Source organism: Talpa occidentalis, unplaced genomic scaffold, assembly GCF_014898055.3.
Source record: "Talpa occidentalis isolate TD23 unplaced genomic scaffold, MPIMG_talOcc4v2.1 talOcc4.13, whole genome shotgun sequence".
In the NCBI taxonomy this organism is placed as follows: domain Eukaryota; kingdom Metazoa; phylum Chordata; class Mammalia; order Eulipotyphla; family Talpidae; genus Talpa; species Talpa occidentalis.
The window spans coordinates 28,340,135-28,366,146 of NW_023601322.1; the positions used below are offsets into that span (position 1 = coordinate 28,340,135).

A 26,012-nucleotide genomic window follows, 5' to 3' on the forward strand; every position below is an offset into this window, starting at 1 on the left:
GGGTGCTCACCTCAACATGGGGCTGCAGCCCCCCTCCACTGGAGATGGCCCAGGAGGGGTTGTGGCAGGAGAGCCTAGAGTGAGTTCTGGAAGCACAAGGAAAGATGTGCCTGTCCAGGTGGGTAGGAGGTGGAAGGTAACACATCCCTCCCTCCAGGCAGGACAAGAGGCCAGATCCTTTAGTTTCTGCCCACCATGGAGGTCCTGTGAACCCCAAAAACCCAGATGCAGTGCTCCAAAAGAGGTCTTGGAGAACCCTTGCATGCCAGGGTCAAATTTGACAGTATAGTGCCTGGGGACTCAGCAGTGGCCCTAACACTGGCTCTGAGAGTATGTTTTGCTCCTCTCTAGCCTCCCCATGCCCACCCACTCCAAGGGCTCCAGGAGACTGAGGTTCTCGCTGTTTCCCATGTGGTCTAATATTACTGAGGGACTCTGCCTTTTGCTAAGAGTCCCACCGTTATAACATCATTACTGCTAAAAATGACCTTTAAAATATATTTTAAATTCAAAATGTCTTTAAACCCTTCACTGAGCACCATTTTTCAATTTCAACGACTGTTTTCCTTTGGGGGGGCAGTGGCGAGGAACAGAGAGAGGAGGAAAGAGCCCTCTGCCAGGATTTCAATTGTTAATGTCTCCCTATTACAGAGAAAGGCTCTCTTGTTGGGACCCCAGGGCTGGTGGGAGGGGAAGACAGGCTGGGACCAGAGCAGGACCCCACCCTTCCCCTAGCCTTGAGGGCAGGGACCCTCAGGCTCTCCCCCCAGCCTCCAGCCTGAGCAGGCTCTCACCCTAGGGTGCTCAAATAAGCTAAAAGTGCTGAGAGCCTTCAGGCAGTAGCCCCAGCTGTGCTTTCTCCTTCCAGGTGGCCATTGTCATATACATTGTCATACACTCTTCAGTTCCTTCCTGGCCTGCTCAGCACCCTCCAGTTCCTGCAGGATGGAGCCCGCTCCCCACTCTGTCCTCCCACACCTCCAGTTCCTGCCCACTTGGCCCTGTCCTGGTTGCTGCACCCTGTCCCTCCAGCAGCCTGTGCTCCTTGTTGCTCTGATCACTCCGCAACAGGGATCATCTGGAAGGAGAATGACATGGAGCAAAGCTGGTGGAGCAGGCAGGGGAGTTTGCAGTCAGCCAGTGTCCCCACCCCTGTTCTCCTAAGACTCATGCAGCAGGTCTGGGGAAGGGTCTAAACTGCAGACACCACTCACCAGTCTGCCCTCTGCACACCTGCCCCTCACCCCCACACACACTGCTGTGCCTGCCACCTGGAATGTCCCCACACTTCTGTCCTCACTAGTCCTGTCCCTCCAAGGAGCCTGGGTGGGGAGTCCTGCGCTGTTCAGCACCTGCCGTGTGGTCACTGGCTTGTGCCCTCCCTCGAATTTAATCCCGGGGCTGTTTGCCCTCTTGTTACTGGGAATAGACCTGGGTTCTGCTGCCTATAAAGCTACCAAAGAGCCAATAAGCAGAGATAGGAAATTGAATATATAAGCATTTTTTATTTTTTAGCTCACTGGACATTGATCTGAGAGAACAGGGGGCATAGCACCCTGAAGAGACTGTTCTGCCATCTCATCTCGGTGAGATGAGATGAGTTACACAAAGACAGCAAACAGCCCATCAGAGCAGCCCGTCACCACTGATATTTCTGGCATTCGTCACATTCAGCCCCCAGAACTTGTTATCAGTCTCCCGGTTATCTTGACCCTCATATACATCTGATGGCGTCAATGTCCAGTGTTCCTTTGGGTATCACCGGGGCAGGGATCTCAGTTTAAAGAAAGAGTTTTAGTTTTAAGAAACCAGATCATTAGTAATCTGTTGAGTAACAGTGCATACGTGCAGCCCTGCCGTGTGCACATGCAGATTCCTATACTAGCTCTGGTCCCGTCCTTTCCTCTCAAGCCCCCTATCACTTCAAGTAGCTTCTCTCCCTAGCAAAGGGGGACACCCAGAGGCCACCACCTTGTCCTTGGCTGCTGATGTGAATGCCTGCCACAGTGACAAAGGATGGAGCTAGCGTGAGACCTTCAGCTTCCCTTACGCGGAGGGGGTAAATTGGGGACTCATCCCATGGGGACTTAGCCACTGCCAGCAGCTAGGGAGGGTAGAAGCAGGGGCTGCTGAGGGGGCTCTTATGTGATCAGGGTCCTAGGCTGGTCAGCCATCCATCTCCACCAGGAGGCGTGGTCTGCGGGCATCAGAGGATTCTTCCAGAGCATTCATGGAACTTTCTTTAAAGGACCAAAATTTCCATAGTATCCAACTTGTTCACTATGAAAGGCAACATATATCCCAAGGTCAAGCCAAAATGATGCAGGTACTGTCTAACTCTTTTAATGTCCTGGGTTTTCACTTTGTCGTTTTGACTGCAGCCTGCCTTCAGCCAGGCAAACTACAATCCCTCCACCTGAGAAGTCATTCAGGCTATCACCATTTTTTGACCGAAGCTTGGGGCCTCCCATGGAAAAGCTTAGGGCTTGAGGAAAGAGTAAAGAGAGTTCTTAGGGCTCAGAAGAGGGAACTGGCAGGGATGGATCATGGGGTAACATCTATGACCTGGCTTCAAGTCCAGTTCTTGGAATCTTTGCTGCTGCCTAAGATGGTCCTGAGGAGCATACAAAGCGGGAAAAAGAACAGTCTGAAGTGATGAGAGCTTGGGGTGCGGACACCATCGTAGGACAGCAACTATCCTAGCCGGGTTTGTCTGTCTGGAACCCCTCCCACAAGTACACCTATATATTTCCACCAGATTGGCATTTTTCAAACCAACCTGACACTATAAACCCAAGTTCAAGAACCTAGGATGTTTCCCTATTTCCTATTCCCACTGATTTTCAAAAGTCCCCCTCAATCTGGTCCCAGCTGTCCAGCTCCTCCATTCTGAGGACCAGGCAGCCAGCATGAAGAAATCTAATACCATTCACCTTGTGGTGTGGTCATCTTAACAGAAATATGGTGTTCAAAATAGGGGAGGTAATAGTTCAAATTGTACTGATCAGACATAAGTCCATTTTACAAACAAAGCACTTGAGGTTCAAAAGGACTAAATTACTGCCACACACTCACACAATACTTAAATGGCAACAATTGGATTGGAATTTATATATATATGACCCCTAGATTCTTGGCTCTCGGCTCCTTCTCTCTTAATTCCTTCTCCAACTCTCATCCAGCCACAAAGCCCAATTCAAAGCCTCCCTTCTCCCCTTTCACTGCTTGTATCAACTCTCCCTGCCTCTACCAGTTCTGTACAATCTCTGTGGGGTGTGTGTGTGTGTGTGTGTGTGTGTGTGTGTGTGAGTGAGTATTAGCTCCCTTAACAAGGTCATATGTTCCTAAGGGTCAGAGAGTAGCCTACCACCTTCCTGCAGGTCCTCCCAGGTCTCAGGGGAGGAACTAGGGCAGGTTGACCTTCCCACAGCAACAACCCTCCTACTCCTCTGCCTGCCCAGGCCCAGAGCAAGCAGGAGGTCAGGACAGTGGTGGCCAGGGCAGCTAGCAAAAAGAAGGCAGAAGGTAACATCACACTAGGGAGATACACATTCCATGATATGTAGCAACAAGAGAACGCATGGCATCTCACACAGTCATAAATATCATATTTATAACATCAATTAAGTGCCAGTGACTTAAAACATTTATAATAGAGATACAGTCACTCAATGAACCATTAGCAGAGTCAGTGCCTTCTCATTTCCAGCAGAGAGCAATGGCTCAGCTGGCACTTAGGGTGCAAGCTTCTCCCCAGATGGGCTCCAGGGGTTTGTGGAATGGGAAGAGGGTGTCAGGGAAGGAGAGCCCCCACTGCAGGGTGGTACACCTCAAGGATAAGCTGAGAGAAATCATCTGGTCCACTCCCTTCCTTGCCTGAGGCAGCTTTTAGCAGAGGGAGAAGTCTTGTCCTTGGGGCTCCCCTGGAGCCCTCACTTTTGAGCTTCCTTGCCGGGGTGAGTGCTGCTTCTGGGGACAGTTTTGGGCACCATGGGATACAGTGCAACAGGCAAGGCGTGGATGTCTAGAGCTGGGCCTCCTGCAGGTGCCCATGAGCCCATGCTCTGAATGGGAGAGCTGTGCCTTCTTGGTGGGGGGCAGGGGTAAGAGTGTGTGAGGGTACCAAAGTTTGGGGGGCTTTTGAAGTGGCCCCTTTTCCAGTCAGGGCCTTGTATCTTCATGTCCACCTGCTCTGAGCCTCCTCTCTCTCCAGAGGACTGCCCCCACTGTCCACTCTCTACAAGGTGGCTGGTGGCTGCATCAGAACTTGACTACCCAGCATTACTTCTGGCATCTTACTTAGCCCTGGCTCCCCTGGCTGATCCTCAAACAGCCAAGCTCATGTATTTGCCCACCTGTTCCCTCTGCTGGCACCTCTCTCCCACATGCCACTGCTACCCCTGCCTCATATTTTAGGATGGGTCACAGGGGGGTGTGTAAAGAAGGATAGAAGGAGTGGGGACCTCACAGACACCTGGAGTCTAGAGGGGGAGGGTCAAAAGCAAGAAGCACAGGCCTGGCCAGCTTCCAGAAAACTCTGTGCAATCAACCAGAGAAACACATTTGAGAAAACAGAATTGTGAGAGTAACTTTGAAGCCTCGGTTGCCATGGCAACATATCTGTAAATACTTAACTGCAAACATTAAGTGACACACAGGAGCCAGGCAGGGGGAGGGAGGCGGCAAGGCTCACAGCGGGAGCCGGCCAAGCCCCTGGGCCCTTCCTTCTTCCCTCAGAGCCCTCCTTGCTTCTCCCCTTCCTCTCTCCCACCTCTCCCCTTCCTTCTAGTTTCTCTGCCCTGGATCCTTTTCCTTTCACCCCTCCCTTTCTCCTCCTGTCCCCACGAGCTCATGCTCTGAGTGGGAGAGTCCCAAGTGGTCACCAAGAGACCCTTTCTGTCTCGGGTCTTCCATCTCACCCTTGGTCCCCACACTTGGCCCCCAGAGCCCTTGCTCCCGCAAGCTTCCCCCCCAGGACATGACCCTGGCCCCCAGCCATTCCTTTCCTCTCTCTTCATCCACCTCACCTCCAGGAACACGTAAATCATGTAAATGATGTAAATCAAGGAAATCTTTGCATCCAAGGCATTCAGAGGCCCATCTCTTTTGCCTTAAGGAAACCCTGGCTTAGCTTGCTGATTCGGGAGCTCAGGCTGCACCCCTTTTCTCTCCACGGCCTCCTCTGGCCTGCCCTCACTTAGGGCCCTCTCCCACTGGCTTCCCCACGCAGGGTTCCCAGCCAGGCTGGCTGCTCCTGTCACTGGTGACTGCACCGGCTTCTGGAGGGAGCTCATCCGGGGCCTTGCTCAGTTTCTGCCTAGAGCACTTTATCCTGAGGGAAACTGAGGGAAGCTTTCCATTCACCCATTCGATTGTGCCACGGAAGGTTACAGTACAGCCAAATGCTGTGCTGAGCTGGGCAAGGGGTGGGGCCCCTGCCTGGGACTTATCAGGCAGGGGAGGGAGCAGATAGTAAGCAAGAGTGAGGACTCCAGCCTGCTGGCCATGCTCAAGGACAGGAAGGGTCTGACACGACACGCCTGGCGTGGATGAGTGAAGGGACAAAAGGGACAGCTGAAGAGGATGGGGCAGATCTGAGCGCATCTTGCAGACCATTTGAAAGACTTTAGAGTTTACTCTAGGTACAAAAGAGGGGGGCAGGGGCGGGGAGTGGGGGCTTCGCACAGAGAAGGGACATGCTCTGGCTGCTGTGTGGAGACAGCCTGAGAACACTAGGTGGGAGAAGGGGGCAGTGAGGAAGTCACTGCAGGACCGAAGGAGAGATGGAGGAGGCTCAGACGGACAGTGGGTTTCACGATAAGAAGAACCACAGTCCTCTCCCTGGAGAGTGAGCGTGTACACATCACCGGGCCATTTTATACACACTCTGGAGATGCGCCTGGACCCCAAGGCTCAGCCATGGTGCCCCTAAGGTCCTTGGCCCAGAATTCAGAGTCCAGCCTCTTGGGCTTCGCAATCTAACTCAAGCAGGCACCCCTAATTCTCCCCCCATTTGTCGAGTTGAGTTTTGAACAGACCCCATCACCCCTGCAGGTCAGAGTCCCTTCTTCTCAGCTCCCACAGGAGCCAGCACCCTTAGTGGCAGCACCCTAGCCGACACCAGCAGATTGCCAAGTGCCTGGGAAGGCAGCTATTGACCCATGGGCCAGAGACCCTTGAGGGGCTCGACTCAGACCGCGTGGGTGAATCTCACAGGCATTTTGCTGAGTGAAAGGAGCCAGGCACAAACAAGTACATAATGTATGAATTTCTAGAACAGGCAGAACCGAACTGGTGAAAAGTCAGAACACTGGGTGCCTTTGAGGAGGTTGGGATGCTGCCCAGAAAGGGTCATGAGGGAAACTTCTAGGGAGAAGGAAATGTTCTGTATCTTGATAAGAGTGTGGGGCACAATGGTATTTATATTTGCCAAAAATTAGTCAATTATAAGCTTGCGATGTATATATTTCACTGTTGGTTAATTTTATCTTAAGAAAAAGTGGCATGTCCCAGAAGGAACTAAGGAGGGGTCAGCTGCTAAGAGGACACCCATTCTCCGTGGGGAACATGGTCTCCCACCCTTGTGAGGGCTGTGAGGCAGCTGCAGGCAGGAGGAACGTGATCTGATAAAGGAATTGCGGGGAAGTGTTAGAGGTTGACTACTGGGATGAAGTGATTTTGCATTTTAAAAGAGAATTCTGCAGACAGCATGCTTCCCCAAAGAGAGGCTGCTTGGTGGGACTTCAGACCCTTTGGCAGGCAGGCAGTGGGTAGGGTCTCCCAGTGCCCATATACACATGTCACCCCTTGAAGATGATCTGCTTTGTGAGGGTGATGGGCAAAAAAAAAAAAAATATATATATATATGAAAGAGAGAAAAGGTTTGGAATTATCTCTCCATTTCTACAGCCTCTGATTTTCCCTGCCCCACTCTGGTCTCCCCCTTCCTGTGGACATCTCCCTACTTGAGTTTTGGTCCAGGTCGGAGCTCTTGCGAAGTCTGGTTTCAGTCTGATTTCAGTCAGGTGCGTCCAAAGGAAAAGGCTGAACGAGAGATTCTGCTTCCTGATTCAGCCCTTCATTTGGGGGAGGGCCTCTCTCATTCATTTCTGGCTCACCAGCCCTAAAACCCCTACTCTGCCCAGAATGACAGGAGACTGATCCCTGAGGGAATGATGCAAGTTGGTGGGTGGGGCCAGCGGCAGGGGCAGCGCTCTGGGTAGCCAATGATACTTGTAGAAATTGAGGCACACCCCAAGGAATCCCCTCCCCCTTGCTCTCAAACTGCAGCCCCACAAATAAAAAGCAGACTGCCATTCACCCCCATGGCTCAGTGAGATGGACACAGACAGTGCTGGGGTGTTGGCCACCTCCCTGCCTGAGACCAGCCAATTACATCCACCCAGAAAGCAAACTGTAAACTGATACCCAGGAGAAAACCAACCTCTGCATGTCTTCTATCATCTTTAACTAAGAGACTGATCTTCGGGTTGGGAAAAATAGATAAGCATTGTAAATAGAGAATTAACATCCAAACATGGCCAGGAGGGCCGGTCCAGCCCTAGGAATTAGACAGACTGTCCAGACCAGTCACCAGAGTAAACTGTGACCATGGTCCTGGGCAGACATGGCTCTGTAAGGGAGTCAGAGAGGCCCTTTCTTGACGCCATGCAGCTTTGTCCTTTGTAGTGGCAGCCCCAGGACACTGGCATAGCACCTGAAGGAAGCTGGGGCAGACCAGGATGGCCAGTGGATCATAGCTGGGTCTTCCCCCCTTCCCTCACCCCACCCCTGGCAGAGGGTCCACCTGACCCTCTGCCACCTGGTGACCCCTAGGTTTTGCCAGTGAGAAGGTTACAGACCACTGAAGAGAAGTCAGAAATCCCAGCACATCCCTCTTAATAAGTTTTATTACAGTCTGCCAGTTGAGACTAATTTATTGCATAAAGTACCAGCAGTATATTTTTTTATTTGTTAATTAATTATCTCAAACAAAGGTGAAATTTATAAAAGTGTCCAGATATGGTGTAAAATCGCCTTGCAGCAGGAGATGAAATTATTACTAATATGGGATCAAATTATTACTGTATTGACTTAGTTACTTTATGACTTTGTAATGGATTTCTTCATTATTTTTTCGGGAATGTGGCATTCACGATTGCATTAAAGTCTGTTAATCTATGCAAATATCATTAGGCAACACTAATAACCAGGCAACTTTCCTCCATTTCAGGGAATGCACTAAGTACTTGGCCTGTGTGGGTCACTTTTGGATGCAGGGAGGGAGGAAGGGCAGCTGGCTTTTCCCTAGAAACAGTCTCCAGGTATAGCCCCTCCCTAGGCAAATGAGTGACACTTCTACAGCACAGCTTCAGGGTCTCAGAAAGGTTTTCTTGCCCCAAACCATTACACATCTTCCTTCCCGCTCCCCGATGTCACACTGAAGTGCCATTCCTTTGAACTGAGGCACTGGCAATCCTTGTTAAAATGTGCTGTCCTGGGAGGGAAAAAATCAGCTCACTATCTACCATGAATGTTCTAGAACAGGGGTTTGGGGAACACTCAGGACCTTGCTGCGTTGGCACAAAGGACTGGTCAGTTTTTATGAGAGCTAGAAAGGGGGTTGGACTTAATTATGACTGTTGTTTGAATAAGTTAGGATGTCCTCAGGGATACCTGTGGACCCTGGAAAGCTGATCAAGACAGCCCAGTGTGGTGTGGTAGATGTGGTGGCTGAGTAGAGGAAACTACCCTACGAGCTGCCCATTATTCAAAAGGATTCTAAATCCCAGGGCCTCACCTCACCCACCAGATCCTCAGGTCAGCCCTCTGCCTTTTTGTCCCCTTACAGCGGAGGCAGTTAAGATCAGGCTGAGTTCTCTGCCTTAATCATGAAGCTGACCGCAGCAGGTAGGAACCAAAATCAAGCCCCTTGCCACCAAGGCCAAGGTGAGCCCTCACTTTATCCTTGCTGGAGGTAGGCCCTGATCACACCAGGCTATGTGGTGGAAAGAGATGTGTCTGTGGGTCCAGGCTCCCTTCCCCACTTTGACCGTTCTCAGACGAAACCTACACATCAATATATGGGTTACAGCTATTTTTCATTCCAACAGCCTGTATTGAGCATGAGCTATGTGGGAGGTACATCACCAGGCATGCCCAATAGAGAAAAGACAGAAAGTGCCTTTCCTGGCATCAACAGAGATGCTAACTCATAGCTTTTAACAGAAAGCCATCGTGGTACTCAATCATTCTCAATCACCAAAAGATGAGCTTGAGAATCAGCTCAGACAAGGACAGATACCAGCCCAGGTTGCAGTTTTAAGGAAATCAGGGCTAGAGGACAGGTTCTTGTCCGCAGGTCTGGGGTGCTCCTGGCCACCCCCTACTATGACTCCCTCTGGGTGGGTGACACGAGTTCTTGCAGATGAGGTGGGGCCAGACCATGGAGTCTCTACAGCATCCCCCCTCCTGGGAACAGCATGCTCAGACTTTTCAAGGTTAAGGAGCCACTTTTAACATCAAAAATTCATCAGCAACCCCCTTCCCTTGACAGATGTTTTACTTTGAGTATCTATTGTTTGAGAGAATGCAAAATGGCAATAAGCTACCTTGAATTCAGCAGTGCTTTTAAATGAATTGGTATTTTTTAAATCCCAACAGCATCCATGTGCATTTGAAAAATAGTCACATCTACCTAGGAGTGAAGTAGTTCTGACGCAGTCAGCAGACAAAGCTTGAGGTGCCCAGGACCCCAAGGTCAGATGACACTGCTGTCCTAGGCCATAGCAGGGCGAGGGGGCTGGGGGACACTCCCTGTGGCCACTAAGGGAGAGTCCTAGGCTGAAAGTCATTGTCATTTCCTTTTTCTTCTATTCCTCTCTCTCCTCTTCCTGAGCCTAAGCCCAAGGGTGGGTGAGGGCTCCTTGCTGGGCTGGCTGTAACCCATACTTCCTGTTGCTCATACACATCTGTCCCTACCATGTATCCTGTTACTGGGGGGGCGGTGGATACTGTCAACTCTCCAGGCCAGCCCCCTCTCTCTGGCCTCCCCAGCTCAGCATCATCACAGCCCTGCTCCCAGGCACCCAACCCCTATCACCTTGCCCTCTCTTCTCAACCTCTAACTCTTTCCTAGACCTGTCCCTTCATACTACCCCCTTGGTGTCTGCTTTTCCATTCTAGAGCACCACAGGCTTCAATGTTTATCTGGTCCTTTGATCATAAAGGACACTGATTTCTGGCAAAATCAGTCAGGCATGGAGCCACTGCATTTCAAAGGGTTCCCTGTAGAGGGCAATGCTGAGTATAAAGGTGTAGAACCCAAAGATGGCATTCCAGGCACTAGGGCAAGCACCCCCTCTCCTCCCGCCCCATGAGTCACAGGATGGCACAGCTCTCAGAGGTACTGGTGCCCATCCACCCATATTTACGTGTTAGCCTGTCTGAACCTCAGTTAACTGATCTGTCAAATGGAGCAATGACTGTGTTCTATTGAAGCATGGTAGTGAGAAGTGAGCAGAATACATGCCAGTGTCCAGCTGGCACAGAGCTGACTGTCAGCTCACCACAAGGACCGCCCCCTACAGAAGAGTCTGACCATGGCATGAGAGAACTGGAAGGGTGAATAGTGAACTGGGCTATTTGCCCTCTGCCTTCCTGCCCAGGTCACAGCAGGGTTGGGGGGAGGGCACAGTGTTGTCAACTCCGCAGCCCCCTTAAGACATGTTGGTGTGAGCATTTAATCTGGACTTTCAAAACCAATTTCTCTACCAAAAGGGCACTGGAGTCAGGTACCATTCCCAGGTTTCTTTCTGCCTTCCCATGCCCCCTGCCTAGCTCTTCCCAGAGAAGGGAGTCAGGGCAGCCTGTCCTCAGTGAAGCCCAGCCAGGCAGGCTCTGCATGCTCCACCTTGTCATCTCCCATCCTGCTCTGCCCTTCCACCACTGGGCGATTCAGGCCCTAAATTGGAAGCATCTTGGCCCAAGGACCGGGATTACTCGGTACATCTCCCAACACAGTATCTTGCACATGGTTTGTTGACTGACTGCGTGCATGACTGGTGATTAGTAAAAAAGGCCCAGAGCTGGCGAACCGGTTTCTGAAACATGGAAGATCCCCTTTCTGCCACTTTGTTAACTAAACTTCATGATAACCAAATATTGCCAATCAAAAGGCCTCAGGGGGTCCCCTTGAATGACAAGGGCAGGCTCCCCTGTCGTTAGCAATGCCAGCCACACTCCCATAGGTTACATGCTGCTGCCCTTCAGTTTGCGCTCTGGAGGAAACTGACACTTGTCTCGCTATCACATTAGAAACAATACTGCCTTGTGAATTGTGCTAGATCCCAGAGCCACCTGTGCTCTGAGCTCACCAGAGCTTCACGACCATCTGATGAGCCGGACAAGGGGTGCCTTGGATGAGAGCCGGGGAGCCAGACCGCTTGGGTTCAAATCCTGGCCCTAATGTTTATTAGGGAGCCCCAGAAAATTGCCAAACCTCTCTGTGCCTCGTGTTACTCACCTGTAAAATGGGCTGTCAGTGGTACCCACTTCATAATTCGAAGCGCTCCAAGCAGTTCTTGGCTGGCAGCAAGCTTCAGGATGAATCAGCTGTCATTGTCCTCTGAGCACCTGGTCCCCGACTGAGGGAATGAATGGAGGCATCTGCATATGCCATATGGGTTGACACCTGCCAGTTCACTGCAGGGGCCAGCCCAGCCCACCCTCTCTAAGAACCAACTTGCACTGTCACATCGGAGGGCAAGGCCTTGGCTGTTGACGAGCTTGCACTGTGGGGGAGAGAGGCAGGTCTTCACCCCAGCAAGGGAGGTTCTCATAAGGTACACTGGGGGCTCAGGAGGTGGCCCCACCAGTCAACAAACTCAGGGAGATCGCACAGGAGAAGCCTCAGGTATCCATAAAACGAGCCCCACAGCAACCTACACTTCCCACAATCGCTCAAAAAGTATGGAGGCTCAGAGACCCATTAGTAAGAGAAATCAGGTCAAAGCAGTTCTCGCGAGAGCAGGCTGCCCTCAACAGGTGTGTATGGCCGTGACCAGATTTCTAACCTTTTGCATTTAGAACCCATTATCTGCAATTCTCCAAACTTCTTGGCCATCCATCCATTCCTTCACCCACATTTACCTATCACTATTTATGTGCCATCGATCATAAATTTATCTGCTCCCTGCAATCATTTTTCTCTCATCTGTGTATCTATCATCCAGCATTTAATCTGGATATCTAGCCTCTATTCATCACGTCTGCCATCCATCCATCTCCGTGTCTATCTGGAGTCCATTAGCAGTCATGAGTTAACACGGTGTGTACTTAAGCATGGACCGTCTGAGTTCTGTGCGGAGCGGGTGGGGGCAGCAGTGACTCCAGGAGGGCTGGAGTCACTGGAACAAAGATGGATGGGAAGGAAAGCTGATGGCTGATCAAAGAGAGGCTTGGGGTGCCCCTCTCAGAGCAGGGCCGGCCTGACGGACAGGAAGGAGAGGTACACAAGAGAGAAGAGGAAGCCTGTGAAGCCATTAGCAGGGCAAGCCTCATGCTGACCCCCATAATTCCCTGCACCCTACCTTCTTAAATTGGGATAATGAGTTTCCAAGCTGTCCCTGGGGGGATACCCAGGTTTGGAGCAGAAAAAGTGTGTGCTGCCTTATGCCTAGCACCAGCAGGCACGACTGCAGTCTGAAGGGTGACCTCTTACAGGCAGGCCAAGGGCCAGAGAGACAGTGCCTGAGGAAAAAAGGCCAGGAGATGCCCCGTGGGCCAGGAGTGGAGGCCAGGGTGACTTCAGGAAGTGTCACCCCTGCCTGGGCCAGGTGCTCTGAAGACTCCACCCCCCTGGTGGTGCAAGGGGTTAAGACACAGCACTATGAAGCTATCTGCAGCCACTGCAGCATGAGTTCCATCTCCAGCCAGGGATCTACCCACATGGCACGGAAGACCTCTCCTGACTCACCCACTGCTCCCCTCAGCAGTGTATTTCAGTAGATCTCCCTGTTCTGCTCCCCACTCCACCTCTGGTGAATCCTCTCACCCTCCACACCTCTCACACCTCTGGCCTGTACCCCAGTTCTTATATGCATAAATAAATAAATTTTTTAAAAAAGAAAAGCCTCCACCCCACCATGGTCACCAGAGGTCCTGAGAACGGCAACCTCTGGGGTTAAGTGGGACTCCTCCTGCGTTAGGCTAGTCGGGTTGACCTAAGGCTCTTGTACCTCCCCAGGGAGACAGGCAGCAGGCTGTCCACTCGGGGGGCTGCTCTCCGCCTGTCAGAGGGACAGGTGTGCTCCACACTTCGTTCAGCTTTGTATCTCGGCGATGACGGGAGCTGAGGAGTGGGCCCATAACCACCCACTTTCTCCATGAGGCTGTGGGTAGTTGAGTCACAGCTGGGAGGATCTGCGGACGCGTGATGGGCAGCTGTGCTAGGGTTAGAGGCAGACGTGTGGCCAGGTCACCCACAGCACGAGAGTATCCTGTGACCACACAACGTGCAGCTCTGCTGCCAGCTCACAAGTTCTTAAGGGCATACCTTGGTCTCTCCTCCCTTGCCCCAGCCCCCACCCCCGCCCTGTGGCCCGCCCTGCCCCTAGCCCTGTCCTCCACTTCCTCCCCTTGCTGGAGAAAAGCTCTGCTTTGTCTGTCTCCTTGAAAGCTGAGGACAAACTGGCCATAATTTATGCCCCCACATGATATAAAGGAAAAAAGGCCCCATTATGCTATAAATTATCCTGTGATGGGTGAAATGCTGGAGAGCGTGCCAGACGCCAGCGGAAACCCCATTAGACAACAGGGTTCGGCTGCCGAGAAGTCCCCACAGAACTCCGGGCCGTCTGTCGTGTGCCGTGCGCCTGGTAAGGATAATGTAGCAGATCAAATGTATAATCAGTTACCTGGAGAGACACGGCACACTGCTGCCGGCCTGCCGCCCCCGCGAAAGGTGACTTCTGCACGGAGCCACCGTGCTGCCCAGACTCCCGCGGGAGGCCTGGTGGGAGCTCTCAGACAGGAGGGTCTGGAAGCCAGAGGAGGCAGCCGGGGCTGCAGTGTGGCCTCAGGACCCTCACTACGTGGAACCTACCTCCAGGACTCAGCTTCTGCCCAGCTCAGGTACCCACACCTGCTTCCCCGGGCACAAGAGACTTGAAGGGGAATGAGGAGTCACTTCACCACCCCAAGTAGTAAACCCCAAATTCTAGTCCTATCTCCCAAGCATCCTTCATGGAGGGCATGGAGCCGAGGACATGAAATCACACCTGTGCCCTGGACAGGCACCAGGGGACTGGAGGGCGATGGGCCAGTTAGTGGGGTTTTGCAGCAAGTCAGCTTTCCTATGTGGAGAGCAGAGGGGACTGTGCAGTTTGGACCTCGGGAAGGAGAGGGCTGAGGACTCCTCAGGAAAGAGCTTTACTGCCTTTGTCCCCCAGGAGACTTTAAGACAGAGAGGCTTTGGGGAGGGGTTGTGAGCAAGGCTGGGGAAGGCCTGGGAGGCACACCTGAGGGAATGGGCAGGAGCTTTGGAGCCCAGGTCCCCGTGCCCCAGCCTTCACCCTTCCAGGCTCTGAACTGAAACCCTGGTCCTCAGGCTTTGTGGCAGGAGCGTGCAAAGGTGGAGGTTTGGAGAGAGAAGAGAGGTACCTCCAGGCAGCACCACCTCTCCCCAAGAAGGGCAATAACCAGAGCCCCGGGGGGAGTCAGTCTGATCAGCACTGCCAGGGGGAGCACAGGTTCTGTGTTGGAAGAGTTGGGCCCATTGGCTCTTGTCGCCAAGGACTGGAGTGACAGAGACTTGATGAGCCTGGGTGTCCAGAGGGCCCACAGAAGACCCCACAGGTGTTATAAATTAGGAGTTAGGCAGAGTCAAGGGAGGACATGGTGGGCAGTGAGAGTGGGCACAGGCCAGGAGCCAGGATCCAGGGTCTGAGTCCCAGAACAAGCTTCCAGTAGTCAGAGGGGAGGGACCAGTTTGGAGACTTGAGGAAGGTGTTTAAATCACAGTGAGAGGGAGAGGGAGGAAGGTGTGCTGCGTGAGCATATGTGCATGAGTGTGCACATGTGCATGGTCACACACGTGGTTGCTTATGAGTGTCATTGCTACTTCCTCATGCCACTTGCTCTTTCATGCCTCCTGCTTTTGGATGCTGCTCCCTGGCCTGGGATGTCCACCCCTTTGCCTCTTCCACCTGGTAAGCCCTGCCCATGAGCCCCTTAGGGCCCAGCTCCAAACCACATGTCCACAGACCTCACTGCTCCAGACTCAGTGCTAGAATCCTGGCTGGGGCCCATTCATCTCTAGGGCACACTCCAGGATTCTGAGGTCAGCCCCTTGTCCCCTGCACCCACCCTCCTGTCAGACCCATAGTAGTTCCACCCCCTATATTCACTGAGCAAGTGCTTATCGATGCCAACAAATATTTATTGAGTATCTACTGGATTCCAGGCACTGCAGACACTGGGCATTCAGTAATGAATGAAATGGACCCATAGCCCTGCCTCAATGGAAGGGAGTCTGGAAATCAATGTGTAATTGAGTAAAATAAGGTGATACATGTTATGGAAACAATATAAGAAAGAGGACAGGAAGGAAGCATGAAGGTTGTGATTTTTTTTAATTTTTTAGATTTATTTTTGCATAGAAGAACTGGGGTGCAGGCCAGAGCTGTGGGAGGAAGACAGAGAAGGAAGCAGAACAAGCAGATCTACTGAAGTACACTGCTGAGGGGAGCAGCGGGTGAGACAGGAGAGGTCTGCTGTGCCATGTGGGTTAGTTCCCTGGCTGGGGATCAAACTCAGGCTATATCTGTGATAGGGCTGCAACTTAGCCCCTAGGCTACCAGGGAGGCCCCTGAAGGTTGTGATTTTAAATAGGGTGTCCAGAAAAAGTTCATTGAGAGGGTAACATCTAAGAAAGGCTTATAGGAGGTGAGGGTTCACCAGATGTCTAGAGCAGGAGCCCTGAGACATGAGGAGGAGTCAGTTCAAATGCCCTGGAGCAGAGGGGTGCATGGGGTGTCCCTGGGACAGCATGGAGGCCCGAGTCTGGCACAGAGGGATGGAGGCACAGGAGAGAAATGGATGTGAGAGAGCCCGTGGTCTCTCTCAGGTCATTTGAAAACTTGGGTGTGTTCTCAGTGAGATGGGGGCACAATGAGGTGCCATCAGGGGAGAGACAGGACCTGTTCTGGATCTTTACTGACTCCTCGGGCTGCTATGTGGAAAGCCCGCAGCAGGGACCAGGGTGATGACCAAAGATAGTGAAGAGATGACTCTCAGTGCCTGCACCCATCGTGGAGTATTTGGAAGGCAGAGCTGGCTGAAGGGATGCAAGTGGGGTGCGGGGTAGGGGGGATGCGGGGAGCACTGGATGTCATTCTCTGCTCTCCTGTCTCCTCCCACCGCAACATCAAACAGTTCCCTTCTGGAGAGAGCTCTGCAGATCAAGGCCTGACACTGCCTTCCCCAGGGGCCAGAGCTGGCTGAGGGTCCACATTTGCATCCCTGGTGGAGAGGGAGCCCCATCTGTGGGGCGGGGCACAAGCCAACCCACCCCCAGCTGCCTTTGATCTAGTTTGATGTCTTCTTCAGCCTTCTCCCTAGGCAAGAAGGCTTTTATCCCTAGGAGGCAGCTCCGCCCCGGCTGCATCCCAGGATCTGGCTCTGACACAGTGCGGGTGTGTGTGTGTGTGTGTGTGTGTGTGTGTGTGTAGGGGGGGCGGGGGAGGGGGCTGTTCCTCTACTTATTGGTTCACTTCACACTGAGAACCCTTCTAGGCCTGGTCCATGAATCCCTGTCCCAGATGGAGGGACTGCCTCTCAGGAGCGGCACTGACCTTGTCACGCCAGGCAGCAGAGGAATCTAAATCCAGGCCCTTCCTTACCCTGGTGCAGACAATGATGCTGGATGCTGCTTGCATCCACCAGAGAGCGGCAACTGTGCAGTTCTCAGGCACAAAGGAGTTGGGTACAGAACTCACATCCCTGTCCACCACGCCCCTACTTGGAAGGCAAAACTGAGACGATGCGCTACCTACCTGGGGAAGTGCCCACCCAAAAGAGGCACGGCAAACCTCCCTGGTCGGAGCGGGGTCAGGGGAGGATTGGCAATCTAGGAAAAGACAGATTTAGATTCAGATGATGGGTTTGATCCTTGCTTGACCCTCGGGAGACATGTGTGCTGAACAGGCCTGGATGGGGAGAATTTGTGGCATCTTCGTGGTCTCCAAAACTCTGCAAAGGGAAGTCTGGCTTCTCAGTCTGTCCCAGGTTGGCATGACTATTCATTTCAGTGTCCCTGGGGGTTCCTTCCACACCCTTGGGTGTGAGGGCAGGCATCCCTATGGGTCACCAGTAGTGATGGCTCTAATGACACTATTGAGCAGGTACTCTGTGCCAGGCCCTGTGCTAAACAGCTCACATTCATCAGTTCATTTCTTCATCCCAACAGACCTAGGAGGTAGGCGTGTGTTTCCTCTGCCCCTATTACAGGCTGGAAACAGAGGCTCAAAGAGGGTTGATGATTTACATAAGGCCACACAGTCAAAAAGTGGTAGAACCAGAATTTGACAGCCTCAGTTACCATCTGGAGAATGCACCACTCCCCAGCCCTTCCTGTCTAGTTGGTGTCTTTCATCCCCTTCAACAGAGAGCCTCCCTATCCTGTCTACCTGAAATCAGGTAGAAGGAAGGGACCTTCCTCCTCAGAGTCACTGCCTATGGCCCTCAGGCACCGAGGTTGTCTCCAGGAAGAGCAGATAGTCCTGGGATCCAGGTGGCCCCCAGCAAATTAACAGCCTCAGAGACACCAGAGGATCTTGCACAAGGGGATTCTCAGAGCTTCAGTTTCTGCCTGCCACTGAGGGGCAGGTGCATGGAAACTAGGGGTTCATGCCCTTTCTGCCCACCCCCAGGGCCAAAGTTTCCAGAACAGAAGAAAAGCCCTCCACTGCATCATTGGAATGCATCTAGAATTCTCTTCCTATTCCCCCGACTGCTTGAGCCTCCAGGGTCCCAGAGCAAAGTGCCCCTTGCTAACCTTGCCCTGCATTTCCCACCCAACCAGGACCCCCAGGTCTCCTAGCCACCCCTTTGCCCAGCCCCTCACCCAGAGTTCACCCTGGCCCCTGCCTCCAGGTTCTCCCTGGCTCAGGTCCCCCCACAAATCCTCTCTCAGCAGCTGGAGGGAAAAGAACAGTAAAAGTCGATTGCAGCAATAAAAGGCATTAACCATCTGAACACTTGTCCACAGTGCCCCAGCAGCCGTCTATCCTTAAGCAGGAAATATTGTTTAATGCCGATGGTAATGAGCGAATCAAATTTTGAAAATTAAACCGGAATTTGAGCATTAGCGCCAGGGCTCTGGCATTTGGCAAGTCAATTGGCACTGCTGCCACCCGCCTCCTCCTCCCTTGGGGCCCACTCACCCTGCACACAAGCAAGATACTCCTGCAAGCTTGGGGGCCCCTAAGGCATTGCCCTGAACTATTCCGGATAGAGAAAAGGCTGTCCTAAGGCTGACATTGGTGTCATGTTTCTTTGTTTTCTGGACTCTCCCTTTAAAATGCAAATATTTTCAGCCAGAGCCCCGTTCTCCCCTGACACCCTGAGTGACACCCTGAGTCTTTCTCTCATGAAAGATCGGATGAAGCACGAAAGTCTGGTAACTAGACTTCACTGTCTTTTCATAAGCACCTATGTCCTTCTGGGAGGTGTCACCTAATAATTTTATAGGTTGGGAAACTGAAGCTCAGAGTTAGATTGGAGTTCTGGAAAAATAAAAAGACTGCAGAGGCCCCAGGAATAGGGGGTGGGCGAGTTAGTGGAGATGGGGGGAGGGAGCAGGTAAGAAGCAGCAAACAAGCAGTCAGATTCCTCCTGGATCCCTGTTTTGCAAACCCTGCCAGAGCCAACACCACTCGGGAACAGTGAAAGGCCTCCCTGCCACCTCTCAGCCTTTGCTCAAATTCTGATGTGGGCCTGGAATGCCTTCACCCATCCCCTGGACACCAGCGCACATTCTCCCAGAAACCCTCAGGGTACAGCCCTTCCCCAACTGGTCTCCTCTGCTAGTGCATGCCTGGTCCAGGCCTGTCAGTCCTCCTCTCTCCTGGGGGTAGAAAAAGGGGGGAGGGGAATGTGTGTGAATGGCTGACACTTGGGCCGAAGACTGGTTTCTTTGGGGATCTCGGCCATGCACCTCCTTCTCTGATCAAGGAAAGGCTCTAAGACTCATTTCAGACTCTGTTCAGTCAAGCTCAGAGTAGTAAGTGTTTGATAAATGTTTGCTGAAGGAGTAACCAGAGTGTAGACCCAGGATGTCATGTACTCTGGTCCAGTCCACCTGACACAGAACTGGGTACTTTCCAGACATTATTTTACTGACTTTCCACACCCACAGCTCCTTGGGGTGTAGGGGTGCAGTGAGTATAAGCCATGCCCCTTCCCCAGCAGCAGTGATAGGACATCAGGGTGCGGAGTGTCAGTTGTCTTCTCTGGGTTCTGGCAGGGCTGGGACTAGCACATTCTGTTGCCTGTGTGTGTCACAAGCCTGCTCCCCAGAACCCCAGGTTCTTACACACACAGCTACTGTCATTCACATTTAAAAAGGACAGGAAGGCAGAAGCAAGAGGTTATAGGATTAGGAAATCAAGAGACCCCAACAGATTGGTTATGTGTGTTGGGGCTCCCTCTCTGCACGGAATTCATCATCTGAAAAAGAGTAGGTCTTGCATTATCTGGGGTCTGCCCTGCTGTGCCACTCCGTGTGGGGAGAGCACACCACAGGGGCCATGGTGTGACACCCCTGCTGGCCTTTGTCTCCTTTGCGATCTTGTTTATTGTGGATGGATGACTGCTGTGGAAATGGCTCTTGGAACAGTGTCTGACACAGAGAAGGCTCTCAGCAAACAGTGTTGAATGACTATAGGAACTTCACTTCTTGACCAGGAGGACCCCATGTGAAAACTCAAGGGTGGGGGAGGTTGAAGTCTCTGCATGGCACTCAGCATCACTGGCAGGGCCCATGCATCTAACAGTCAGTGTTAACCTGTGTTGGGAGCCAGGTTCAGGCCCTGGAGTCAAATGATATAAAGCAGCCACCCCCTGCTGTAAGCTGGGCCATATTGTGAGGGAAACCCTGGGTTTTAGACACTAGCCTCCACTCACCCCTACTTCTCCCTGCTCCCACTCGGTCCCAGTGACCTCCCATCCAAAGGCATTTTAGCCCATTTCAGCCCTGGTTCTGAGGCCTCTCCTGGCCTCATTCCCCGTCAAGCTGGCCTGCATGGCCCAGTTCCAGCAGTACCTGTCTGAACTTCTCAGAGCAGCAGAGATACCCCCAGAGTCCAACTGTGGGAGGAAGTGGGTTCAGACGGAGGGTTTCCCAGGGAGTGTAAGGGCAGCATAAACTTGGCATCACACAGGCAGGGAGCCTGTGGTCTGGGGCTGCTCAGGGGTCTGTGTCTATGCTGGAGGCATGGGAACTGGCTGGGAAACTGAGTCATTCTCTAAGACTGTAGTTAGGTTGGTATCAGATATAAGACACCAGCCAATTGGTCCCACAGCTTAGGAACAGTGTCTCAGGAAAATGACCATAGGGGAGGTGGGCATGAGTCAGAGGTTATCCATCTCTACTGAGCAGCCTGAGTCTAGTCCAACCTGTTACTTCAAGTGCAGGCCTCACCCCCTCTCCCAAGATGTGACCTCTCCCCTCTCTGACCCACAGCAGGGGTAGACCCTCTGACCAAATCAGAGCTGGGCAAACCAAGGAGTGTAGGGGATGGAACTCCATTTCCTTTTCCTCCTACATAGAGAACCCCACACAATGGTCAGCACCATTGTCATCACTGCTGACCAGGCTTGGCCTCAAAGCATCTCTTGGAAGCCTAACACCCACCAGGAGGCCTGATTATTCTCATTTTACATACCTAAAAACTGATTTGGGGAGTAGTTACACTGCCAGAAGACAGGGGAACCAGGGTTTCGACCATGGGCCTGGGGCAGGAGGAGGCGTACACGCTGGGACTCAGTCCTGGTCTTCAAGACGAGCATTAGCATCACTGGGCCAGGACCAAAAGCCAACCAGAAATGAGAGGGCAAGATCAACATGTCTGAGATTCTAGAAACCAGAGATTGAGTTGTGACTCATTCAGGAACAGCTGGAGGCAATGAATCTGGAGCCAGGTCTCCTAGGTTTCTTACAGCCTTCCAGAAAGGCAAGGCCAGTTGTTTCCCAAAGGAGAATCCTTATGGGCAGAAAGAGCAGGAGCCTGGTCACCTCCTCATTTGGAAAGTCCTGAAGAAGAAAGGGCTCAGTTAGGCATAGAAAGGGGAACTGGTGCTAACGCAGGCATTCCAAGGAGGGGAGGGGAAAAAGGCAAAAGGAAAGTGGCTGGATAGAAAGGCACGTGTGGATGAATTTTAATGCAATCAGAAAGCTGTCATAATGCTAATAAAGGGATATATTCAGACGTCAGGAGAGAAGCCGAGGAGCTGCGGAGCCGGCATTTAAATCAGATGCAGGCGGAGGAGGTGACTTCTCTTCCCTTCCTTTTTCTTTCCCAGGAAGGAGAATTTTTAAGCTCAAGGGCCAAGGGAACTAGCAGGGGGTGGGTTTCGCTTCTTTGTCTTTCCGGAAATCCCATTTAATGGCGCCTTAAAAGGCACTGGGGGTGGAGGCAGCCCAGGTGGCCTGGAGAGCGCTTTCAGCCTTCCAGAATCTCCTGGTCCACTTCAGTGAAATGTGGTTGCTGCCTCCAGGAGTTAAACAAAAGCTCCTGCTCCCTTCTCTCCTCTGTCTCTGCCCGCTCGTTCTTCCCATCTCTTCTCTCTGCTCTTGGTCTGTTTCTAATTCTTTTCCCTCTTTTTGTCTCCACCATTTTCTCTCCCTCTGCAACTAACACCACTTCCCCCAACCCCATCTCTCCTAAACTTCACCCCCTAACTTTCTCCCTCCCTCTTGGTTTCCCAGACTGCTGCTCCCCTGACCCAGATGTTGGAGTGGGTGAGCTCTGCAAATGGGATGGGGGTGTGCCCAGCCCTTCCTTGGGCCAAGAAGGGGTTCCTGCAGGGCAGAGATCCTGAAGAGGAGTGCAGCGGCCTGAGGGTTTCCTTTCCTTTGCTCTAGACTCCAAGAGAGCCCTCGGGTGTATGTGAACTCTCCTGGCAGTGCAGGAGTGTGGCTATCTAGGGCAGGAGGTACCAACCAACCCTGAATACAAAGAGACATGGTTCCAGAGTGCCTTGCATTTAGAGGAAATCAGGCAAGGCTCTTTGCAATTTGAGGTGTATACTTCAGCAGCCTTGACTAGTGTGTGTCAGTCATTCAAGGGTCAACAAACAGCTAGTGATCGCTGAGCACTGCTGCCACAAGGGACCCTGTTCCAGCTACTAGGCTGCATAACAATCTAGCCCCAAATTGAATAGTGTGAAACAACCAGCTATTATGCTCATAGATTCAGCGGGTCAGGAGTTCAGAGCAGCAGAGCCAGGTAGGCCTGTCTCTGCTCCAGCATGTCTGGGGTTCAGTTAGAAGACTCGATGGTTGGAGGCTGGAACCCTCTGAGGACTCACTTACTGCCATGTGTGATTGTTGATGTTGGCTGTTAACTGGGAGCCTGCATGCCTTTCTGTGTGGACTCCTAGCGTGGGCTTGTTGGGGGTCCTTCATAATATGGTGGCTGACTTCTACAGAGCAAGCATCCCCAAAAGAAGAGAGTAAAGTGTAAGCTGATCCTTTTTATGACCTAGGTGCGGAAGTCAGCTGACATCATTTTTTTAAAATTCTTTATTGGTTAGAGCAAGCCCTGATCCCGTTAAAGGGGAGGGACCATAGACCCCACCTCTCTGTGGAAGGAATGAAAGTCACATTGAAATAAAGGCTTGGAGACAGGGAAAGGTTTTTTTTTTTTTTTTTTTTTTTTAAGATTTATTTATTTATACAAGAACCAGGGTACAGGCCAGATGCGAGGGAAGGGTGAGAGGATTCACCAGAGAAAGAGCAGGGAGCAGAACAGGCAGACTGACAAAATATACTACTACTGAGGGTAGCAGCGGGAGAGACAGGAGAGGTCTGCTTCGCCATGTGGGATTCTCGCCTGACAGCCGGGATCGAACCCGTGCTGCAGAGGCTGTGGATGGCTTCACAGTGCGTAGTTCAACTGCCTGCACCACCACAGAGGCCCGTCAGGGAAAGCTTTTTGCGGTCACTTATTGTTGCTGTCTATTCACAGCCTAGTGTCACCCTAAGCACACAGCCTGTCGCCCTAAGCACACAGCTGAGTGGTGTCAACAAACTCCTGGGTACTCCATATAAATGAGGGGGCTGCTGAGGGAACACAGTCCTCAGCAATAGCTCACTCAAAGTACGCAGGGCTAAATTTTGCATCATGAACAAACAGAAAGGAACAAGAGAGGGGCACTAGGTGGAGGTAGACACATGTGAGACAGAAAGGTGTGCCCCTGGAATGGCATAGGGCATACATTCATTCACTCCATACTCTCTCTACTGGGGCATACAGCTGCTTCCCTAGAGAGGCTTGGTCTCTTCCCCTAGGGAGCATACATGGGCAGGGAGGAACCTAGATAGAACAAATTACATGAGCAAAGCAGTAAAGACTTGCTCTTCGAATTCTGGGCATTGGGAGTGAGGGGCTGAGACGGGGAATAAAGAAGAGCTAGAAGGAAGGGTCTTGAAGACCAGAAAGCATTATTAAACTTAGATCTAGAAGACAAGGGCTCAGCTGTGAGGTGTGGAGGGGGTGCCAGTCAGGAAAACAGCATATGCAAAGGCCCTGTGGCAAAACTGCCTGCTGTGAGTTATTTTTGGTGTCTGTGGGTTCCAGTGGCTGAGGAAAACATGTGTGTAAGAGGAGGGAGGAAGGACGAATCAGCGTGCTCTAGGTGGGCCATGCGCCAACAGGTGGCACTGCTTCCTCAATGTGCAGTCTGTCCTCAAAAACAGGACAGGGCAGTCGCTGCAATCCAGCTCCAGCTTGACACACCTTTCCAACTGCCCCCTCTGGCTAAGCCCTCTCTCTCCCCTCAAACCCCTCACACCGTTGTCCCTCCCCCTCTAGCTATGTCGCCCGCCCTTGCTACTCCTACCTCTCCAGCTACGAGCCCCTGACCCATTCCTGCCCAGCTCCTCCCTGTCCCCCATAACCTTTACCCTCTGGCCGGCGTGCCCTCAAATCCCCGGGCCCGCCCCCGCGCTGCCCGGCCCCCTGGCCCGGGTAAGCATCTCCTAATTTTGTTCCAGAAGATAGAAAACTCTTCGTGGGCATGCTCAACAAGCAGCAGTCCGAGGACGACGTGCGCCGCCTTTTTGAGGCCTTTGGGAACATCGAGGAGTGCACCATCCTCCGTGGGCCCGACGGCAACAGCAAGGGTGCGTGGGTGTGGGAGTTGGGAGTGGGGCGTGGGAGTGGGCCAGTTGAGGCTGCGCTTGCCTGAGGGTGGAGCCCGAGGCCCCTGGAACTCAGGGCTTGGAAGGACTTGTGAGCCTGGGACGGCTGCTTGGAAAGGGAGGAGAGATTGCTCCTGGGGGGATAAAGGCTCCCAGCCACATCCAGAAGTGGGGGTGGGGGGTGGGGGTGGGAAAGGGGCGGCTAGACTTAAAAGGACTCTTAAGTTTCGGGCCTGTCCAGGTCTTTTCTGTTTTGTGTGGCTCTGTCTCTGTTTCTTGGTGTGTCTCTTTCTCTCTCAGTCTGTGTCCCACCCATTCTGCTTTCATCTGGGATGCGCCCTCTCCCCTTTGGCCCTTCGGTCTTTGCCTCTAAGCCCCCTGCTGGTCTGGCCCTCCTCTGGGCCTTCCGCTGGTGACTCAGGCGCTCCTGTCCCCCAGGATGCGCCTTTGTGAAGTACTCCTCTCACGCTGAGGCACAAGCCGCCATCAACGCTTTGCACGGCAGCCAGACCATGCCGGTGAGTGTGGCCACCCCTTGGGTCGCTGGACAGGGCAGAGACAGAGACCTCCCCACCACCCCACACAGCCCCTTAGGGACCTGATCACCCTCTCAAGAGTTCTCCTCAGTGCCAAAGGCGCCCTGCTTGCACAGTCTGCTTGAAACCGGAGTGCATTACTATTATTCCCACTTCCTAAACAAAGACACTGACTGAAGTCTGAAGATGTAGAAGGACTGGCCTGAAGTCACTCAGAAAATGCCCTCAGATCCTTAGGCAAATGGCAGGAGCAAGCCTTCCCAACCTCCAAGCCCCCATACTGCCCCAGGGAGAAGGGCGGGTGGACCCGGGCCAGGGGCACAGACAGTTGGGAGCCAAGGCAGCCTGGAAAGAGGGTCTCACGTGCCGTCTTTGTTTCAGGGAGCATCATCCAGTCTGGTGGTCAAGTTCGCCGACACAGACAAGGAGCGCACAATGCGGCGAATGCAGCAGATGGCTGGCCAGATGGGCATGTTCAATCCCATGGCCATCCCCTTCGGGGCCTATGGCGCCTATGCACAGGCAGTAAGTGGAGGCACAGTAGGGTGGGGAGACGGTGGAGGGCAGGGGTTCTCCAGCTCACTCCCCGCAGATCCCTAGAAAGGAAGGACACCCAACTGTGCTGACTGAGAGTCCTATACCTGGCTCAGAAAATACATCATCCCACCCTGGGCAGTGAAGAGAGGTCAGAAGCTAACCTAGGGGTAGGCACCAGAGGGCTTTAAGAGAAAGGTAGGATGGTTGCCAGGAGAGAGCAGGTTGCTGACCTGGATCTTAAGGGGATGAGCTGGAGAGAAAGCCTCCAGGCAGGGCAACAAGGTAGGCTACCCTGGGCATTCCCCTGCCAGTTGACTCCTAGAAGAACTGACTGGAAGGGAGGATAGAGGTTTAGATGTTTGGTTGCCATCTCCCCACCCGTGTCCCTTCTCATAGAAGTATGTCCTCAGGCCTCCTGGTTACTCTAGCAGGGGTGTTGTGAGGTGTCCCAAGGCACTCCACACTTCCCCTATAATCTCCCCATGCCCTGCCTCAGACCACAGGCCCACTTTTTT

General features: G+C 52.6%; 1 protein-coding gene across 1 annotated transcript in view; it reads left to right on the forward strand.

Moving 5' to 3' along the window:
- The window catches only part of CELF4 (CUGBP Elav-like family member 4), a 208,173-nt gene that overhangs the window by 155,302 nt on the left and 26,859 nt on the right, over positions 1-26,012 (forward strand). The window contains exons 4-6 of the mRNA XM_054694081.1: positions 24,281-24,406; positions 24,863-24,942; positions 25,342-25,485. Coding sequence (XP_054550056.1) covers positions 24,281-24,406; positions 24,863-24,942; positions 25,342-25,485 — 350 coding nt within the window. The remainder of the gene's footprint in view (positions 1-24,280; positions 24,407-24,862; positions 24,943-25,341; positions 25,486-26,012) is intronic.